Below are 7821 nucleotides of genomic sequence, written 5' to 3'. Positions count from 1 at the left end.
GTTTGGGAGGGGGAACCAACATAGGCGGTCAAGGGTGCAAGGACGACGAGCTAGCGTGGTCAAGGTGGTGGCAGGCGGTGACGCCGATGGTGGTCGGGCAAAAGGAAAAAGGTGGAGAAGAAAGGGAGCTCTGCTCCTTGCTGTTTCGGGAGAAAGGAAAGGGAGAGGGAGCAAGGCCGAGGGCTCTACCTCCCTCCCTTGGACGCATGCGCACAGGCAGGGCTGGGCGACGCGCAGTCACGGGCGGCGTCAGGGCTGACGCGGTGGCGACCGAGCGGTTGGCCTCGAGCGAGCGCGCGCGCGCGGGAACGAGCGGCACGGCTGAAAATCGAATGGCAGCAGTGAGAAAAATCGGCAATGGCGGCAGCGCCGGCGTGGGAGAGAGAGAGATCGAACGAGAGAGAGAGAGAGAGAAATAGAGAGAGAGAGGAAGAAGACGAGAGAGCGAGAGAAACAGAGAGAGCGAGCGACGGCTCTCTCTCGACTCGCATGCGTGCAACGCACGTGCGAGGGAGGAAGATGATGGGCTGGGAGGGGAGATGGGCTGGGGGAGGAAAACCGGTCCATCCAAAAATACAGGGAGGTAAAGTAGACTTTTTTTTAAGGAGATAGATTTGGAGAGAATTTGAATTTGGGGGGGGGGGGGAAGGAATTCAGAATAGGAATTTGGTTATTTTTGGAGTCAGGGCGAATATTTGGCAAGGATTCAAAGAGAGGGATTGGATTTTCGGAATTTGATTTGGAGATTTGAGTCAAAGGAGGAATTTCGAGGTGGAGGATTTTGATTTCGATGAGAGGGAACAACGGGATTGAATTGAGATCCTGGCACAACTTAGACTCTCACACAAAGAACGAAAATTTTCGCAATTAGGATTTTGCCGAATTAGGTTTTAACGTCTCACGAGAAGCGGAGCGTTACAGTATATATGTATATATATATATGTATATATATATATATGTCAAATCGTAGTTTTCTTTTATAAAAATTGATAGCATTTTCATATGAAATTAGATGAAAATAAACTTTGAATAAAAAACTTCTAGAGAGTTCAACGATATCTATAACTTTATATAACTTTATAGTTGATAATATTTTCATTTGAATTCGTTTACATGCCCAAATTTATATGTGAATAACTGATGGGGAACTATTTAAAAAACATCAAAATATTGATTTTTTTTTCAAACAATCTCATTTGGAGACATGTCCTACATTTATGTTCTGGAGCTCAACGACATCTACAAGTTTATAATTTGCAAAGTTTTCACTTAGATAGTCATGCAACGTTAGAAATAGGGTATTCTATTTTGAATATTTTTTTTATTTTATGTTTTCAAACGATCGTAGGTGGAGAGATATGACCGTTGTCAAAATTATATAGCTTGATGAGATTTATATCTTTAAAATTACCAACATTTTTGTTTAAGATCATTTACATGCCCAAATATCCATTATAAGTGATAGAATCTTGAAAAAATGTTTTTTTTTTTTAACAATCTAGAATGGAGACATGTTGTATATCATAATTGTAGGGCATGACGGGATCTAAGCCTTTGTAATTGAAGTCATATGAATTCTCAAATACGTGCTGCACATTTCAGATATAAGCGAAACGTCATATTAGCAACAAAAATAATTTGTTTTTAAAAAAATATATTTGTGCCCTTAGTGAGTTAAAAGAAAATGTTAAAAAATATATTGCGATGAAAAAAACATTAAAATCAACTTAAACATATTTGCTTATAAGATGAAGATTAACGATGAGTGATCGTATATACTACTTTTATGGAGTCATGACTTCAGATCGTAGATAGTACTAATTAATTTATCCATGTAGAAAATATATCCTGCCTATTTGCTTATGGATCATAGCCTGCCATGTCGTCGTTAGTGCTTCATTTTTATTCTCCTTCTGTCAAAGCCCAGTATTTTTCGAGAACTAGCTAGTCAGTCGTCGAGTCGTCGTACCGTCCGTCGCTGACAATATATAATTTGATGTCGGTTGTCGTCACTCGTCAAATTGGCAAATAGCCATTAGCCAATAGCCAATAGTAATGCATCTACAGGACAGGTTTATCTATCATCGTGTCATCTTTCGTTTTTTGTTTAAGGAAGTTTGGTGGGACTATGTACTATTTCTCATTTCTTGTACTAGTTGGTGATTATCACGGATAACCCCATCGATTCCTTAAACCAAGCAGGTTGTATAGGACGAGCGGATAGTTGACCATATTGTTTACACCTAATTTGGCATCTAGGTTCGAAATAAAGAAAATTGCCAAGATTTTAGAAAAACGTCGGTTTCCTCTACTAGGCCAGTCTGACCGCGTGTATGGGCCGGTCAGACCGGCAGAGCCCGAGCTCGAGCTCGAGTCTGTTTTCATCGAGTCTCGAGTTTCCTTACTCGGGAGGCTATGTTTCGGGTTTCCTTTAGTTTCTATCCCGAATTGGACGTGGAGGAGGACCTGTAAGAGACAAGATACCCCTATATAAAGAACAAGGTCGGTTCAATTGAACATACAATGTACAATCTACACAATTTGCCAATTGAATCACTTTTTTCAATATGCATATCTAATTTTCACATAGTTATAGCCTAGCTCGTCCATCTTTATCGATTTGCGTTGTAAATCGTCCGCCTTTGATGTGGGAGTGCGAAATCTTTTGTAGGTTTGTCCCGGAAACATTCCGTTCGTTCACGAGACGAGTAGTTATCTATCGTTCTATCTAAATCGGCTCCACTAGCCGGTTTAATTTATTAAAACCCATCTTAGTCTAGCTTTTGGCTAGATTGGAGTGGTTGGCGACTCTATATCACCGCAAGGCGTTTAGGTGTCCGATCATGATTGTCTTCTTGTCAAAAAAAAGTTTCCAACCTGATTTTTGGCGACCCCGCTGGGAACATCTTCATCAACATCATGACCAAGCCGGAGAGATAGTTCCTACCAACGTCCTCCCCATCTCAATGGAGGATTTGGATGAGGAGCAACATCGGGATATTGAACAACATCAAAAGGCGACGCAAGAGGCGCTTTTGGCGGGATACTTCATCAAGACTCGTCAAGGAGTTGTTCGTAAGCCTGGCTCTACACCAAAAGTCACCGTCAATGAGGTAAGCGGTGATGATATTGTTCTTCCGCTTCAAAAGCTCATAGCAAGTTCCGTATATGAGACCGTTAATGCTACTTTTAGTAATAAACTTGAGCATGCTTGAGAAACTACCGTATGGTCAAAAACCTAGAAACTACCGTAGGATCTAAATATAGATGCTTGAGATTTATCAGACATCTATTTCCAGATCTAACGGTAATTTTTAGGTACATATACACTACATATTTCTCCCTACAAGAGTATACGTAGAAACATAAAATATGTAGCACATGCAGTTCACATCACAAATATTACAGTTCATGCATATTGGTCAATAACAGCTCCCATACAACAAGTATAATAATAATTAAGGTTAGCCATAAGTACAAATAAAGCAACCAGAAGTTCACATAAGACACTATCTCGTATGTTGTAATCTCTTGCAAGCAGAAATTTTAGGGACTAACTAAATTAAATTGACCAAACTCATCGAAGCTTAGAAAACGACGAAAGAAACCATCTATCTATCTATTATATACTAAAAATCCATTAAACTTCCTACAAACTCTCCTAAGCCGCCACTTGGCGCTCTAATAAATTAGAGAAATCCAAGAAATTCTATAAAAAAAGCAAAACATCTCACCCTTGATTTATTATATACTAAAAATCCATTAAACTTCCTACAAACTCTCCTAAGCCGCCACTTGGCGCTCTAATAAATTAGAGAAATCCAAGAAATTCTATAAAAAAAGCAAAACATCTCACCCTTGATTTTCACTTAATATAGCGGGTCCATTATTTTGCACCATTAGATCTATATTAAACAAAATAAACCAAGATCCCATCCTCTCCCACTCCCCTCATGGGCCTCCACTCCTCACGTAAAGCACGTACATTTACGTGTACGTACGTTTACTCCCTCACAACCTCTCTTTTTTTCATCCCATCCATCTTCTAATTTTTTAGATAATAAATTTATTATGTAAAAAATAATTAGATAACTAAATAATTATAATTTTTTACAACATATTCTATTTATCTATATTAGCCATGTGTTTTGATATATAAGAAATACATCGTTTGACAAATACTCCTACGAATAGCAAAAAATAATAACGTATACTATCATGTGGTCGCAAATAATTTTACGTCATCTCTAATAATAAATATCCATTAAATTAAACATCATGTATCACAATATATCTATTATATACCAAAAGTCTATTAAATTTCATACAAACACTCTCAAATTGTTATGTGGCTTTTTACGAACGCTCATACATCGCCATGTGGCTTTGTTTCTTCTTTTTGGTGCGGCTTTTTTTCTTTTTTAGCAAATTTCTGCCCTTTTTTTTAACAGGAACTAACCAATGACCTTGAGCAGGACACAAATGTAAATAAGAATATTATAGGGACTCAAATGCAAAAGTGCATATAAAAATTAAATCTTCTCAAAAATGGAAAGCTCACATCGTACAGGTTCCTTTTTAAAAAAATATCTCAAATCCATAACAAAATATTTGATATATGGAAGACGATAGACTTATACCCGGGTTATTGGAGGTGGAGAGGCTCCGTACCCGAAGGTTCGGAGGTGGGTGGGGGTCGGCTCGGTCAGGTGGAGAGAGAGGCAAGTGGATGTTCAAGATAGAGTGATTTGCCTAAAAAGTAGGAGGCCAACAAAAATGGATCTATATCTCAATCTCGCACTTTTCCTTTTTCTTTTTGACGGCACAGACGCTCAAATATGACATAGAAACCCTATCAACGAGCAACTACAAAATAGCCCGATTAAAATGTCTCCAAACCAAAAAAACAGAAACCTGACGATGATTATATTCGAATTTTCAAGGTCCCGGCAATAACCAATGAGTTACAAAATTGGACCCCGACTTGACTGATGAACCTTAAACCTATGTGATGACCAGATGCAAAACTCAAAACAAAAATTTAAATCTAAAACTAAACCAACACTCGACATGACAATGCAATGTAGAAATCAACTAAGCAAAATCTAATAAAACAATGCAATGGCTCAAATTGTCTAGTGAAATGATAAATATTCTTGTGTGTCAATTTTATGGTTATAGGTAGATAAAAAAATAATCTAAAATATACATAGTACCTAACAGGCAATATGTGCTATGATACTAACAGATGAGGATATTAGGTCCCAGTCTTTCGATAGGTATTGATAACTCTCGAATTGGTCGAAACTTGACACACATGATCCGGCTTCTGATCAACACGATCTGAAACTTGCAATCGTAGCACCACGTATCTTTTAGTTATCAATTGTTCACTGCCAAGTTGACCTCGCCGAGAAGGCTAATCCATGTATGCGAATCGAAGAACACAAGTAAGAACAAGATAGATTGCAACACATATGAATGATTAAGCACATGAATTTGGGGTTCCACAAACCGATCTAATGGCGAAACTGCATTGTCAGAAATAATCTAAGTAAAACCCATCTCTAACCTATAACGGCTACTGAATAAATATGATTTGGGACGTCCTAGGGTTGCCCTAGGGCGCACTCCATCTTGAGATTAGCCCATGACACAATTACAAGGCCCAAGACCTAAATCAGATTCGGACAGGATGAAGTACCTTTACAAACGAATACACACAAAACTCACTGGGTAGTAAGGTTTGTTCAAATATATAATAACTAAATCTAATATAGAACATATGCACCTTTGATTGATGAAAACGTAAGGTAGTCATGGTCATATCAGATCTAGTTGTGTCCTCATCACAGAGTGGATTGCCACATGTGCCATGTGAGATGAAAAGCACCAAGTACAATACTTATCACTGATGGGACATAAAGTAAAAGCCATCACATGCAACCATATCTGTGACAGCTTTGTAGCTTCAACCCGTCAGAGGTGAATCATCTGTGACAAGCCGTAACTTTCAGTCTGTCACAGGTGTGTCACCTCTTATGGGTTGCAACTAGCCCTGGGTTAGTGGAGACCCTCACCTCTGACGAGCCATGTAGTACTTGCCCGTCAGAGGTGACTGCAGTCGACCACCTGTGAAAGGTTATTGTACTCAACAGTGATCACTGGTCTCTGACCAAGCCCAAACCCATCAAAAGTGAGGATTAGAGCCTAACAGAAGTGACATGATCCAGTGTAGTAGTGGACGGTAAAAATATATTAAATTGTTCCAAACTGGTAATTCCAAATTACATACATATAATAGAGTTGACCGAAAGGCCTATAGTACGTATAGTTTATCTCTGTATGCATATGTGTGCACGCAGAGGTACATCATTAAATAAATGACTAAATTGCATGCGTGATCAAAACGTACCAAACTTGAAACACACTGAAATATCTAAAACAACCGTCGCTACACACACCCACAACTACACAAATCACAACTCGTGCGTGATGGAGTGGACACGACATTTTATTTTTTTTCTCTGAAAGCAAATGCGTACGCTGTATCGCATGCATATCTCATATAGATAGAGTGCATTTGTGTGTTTGCCTAGACAAAGTACAAGGGCCTGAACTCCATGCCCTCGACGATGAGCCCTCTGACGGTGAGCCCGCCGCCGCTTATGACAGATAACTGCGCGGCCACCGCGTGATCCGGTCCGTGCACATGCTCCACCGGGGCGATCTGAAACCACCCAAGCTCGATTTCCATCGTGCCGTCACCCCTGTCAATGTCAATGGGGTAATTGATCAGGTCGTCGTCGGGTTCAGCGCCGCCGCTGACGAGGCGGACGCCGCGCGCTCCGCTGGCTTCGTAGCCAATCTGCCGGATCTCCGACTGGTGCTCACCGTCGAGGCCGGCGTGGTTGGGCGCCAGCGCGTACACGAGGTGCACGCTGTATCTCGTGTGCAGCATCAGGTGCTTGCTTGCTATCTCGCCGGAGATACGCAAGGGCAGCGTCTCTTCCAGTCCCGCGCGCTCTGGAAACCTGGTCATCAGGCAAGATATATATGGGAAATTATTTTTTTTCTCATAACTATATGCATGTTATACTCCCTCTGTCCCAAAATTAATAGAGCAACCTAGTACTCGATTATAATATATATAATAGAAAATATTCATTATATCCACAATGTGAAAATAAGGAAAAATATTTTTGTTACATATTCCGTTGATTTTTTGTTGACACGCTGAGAAAGCTGGAAGGCAAAATTAAGATGACTTGTGCCATGATGCATGCGCGATCTGTCCGTAGAGGAGTTGCCATGGCGAGGAACAAGATCGATCACGTACGGGCACACCATTATCGCAACAAAATGAATTATATATGTTCGTGAATTGATCAGAATTAACTGTTAGTTTTTTACTTGTATCTTGTATCTTGTATATGTGTCTTTATGGAAGTTCGTTTTCAACATGATGAAGCTAAAAACTATTAGATGATGACAAGAAAGCCTCAACAAGATATGCAGCGCTAGATAATTTTGTTGTGCTGGAGTGGTCAGCGTACTATACCTTGCGATGCCACCGCCACCAGGAGTGGGAAGCGAGGTCCATTCGTTCGAATGCTCTAACCTCAGTGCCCTTGCTGATAGCATGTAGCCAATGTTACCGGCCGGATCACCTAAATGATTGACACAATATTTCATCTGCATACACAAACAAAATTACAAATTTTAGGTATCTGTTAGATCATTTTTATCACATAGTCCTGACATATTGAACAACAGTTATCCTTTGTACAAGCTAGGTATACTAATCATAGTTAGATAATA

General features: G+C 39.9%; 1 protein-coding gene across 1 annotated transcript; it reads right to left on the bottom strand.

The window, feature by feature from the left end:
* Positions 1–6595: 6595 nt before the first annotated feature.
* Positions 6596–7042, bottom strand: LOC127754716 (uncharacterized). The gene has a single exon (XM_052280283.1). It carries the CDS (start codon positions 7040–7042, stop codon positions 6596–6598), a length of 447 nt encoding a protein of 148 aa, XP_052136243.1.
* Positions 7043–7821: the final 779 nt, after the last annotated feature.

The sequence above is a fragment of the Oryza glaberrima genome, chromosome 11, assembly GCF_000147395.1.
Source record: "Oryza glaberrima chromosome 11, OglaRS2, whole genome shotgun sequence".
Classification (NCBI taxonomy): Eukaryota; Viridiplantae; Streptophyta; class Magnoliopsida; order Poales; family Poaceae; genus Oryza; species Oryza glaberrima.
This window is presented reverse-complemented; position numbering and strand designations above follow the sequence as displayed.

Bases quoted from the DNA above. Each gene is read 5' to 3' on its own strand.
- LOC127754716 (XM_052280283.1), bottom strand. From the start codon at position 7,042: ATGACCAGGTTTCCAGAGCGCGCGGGACTGGAAGAGACGCTGCCCTTG.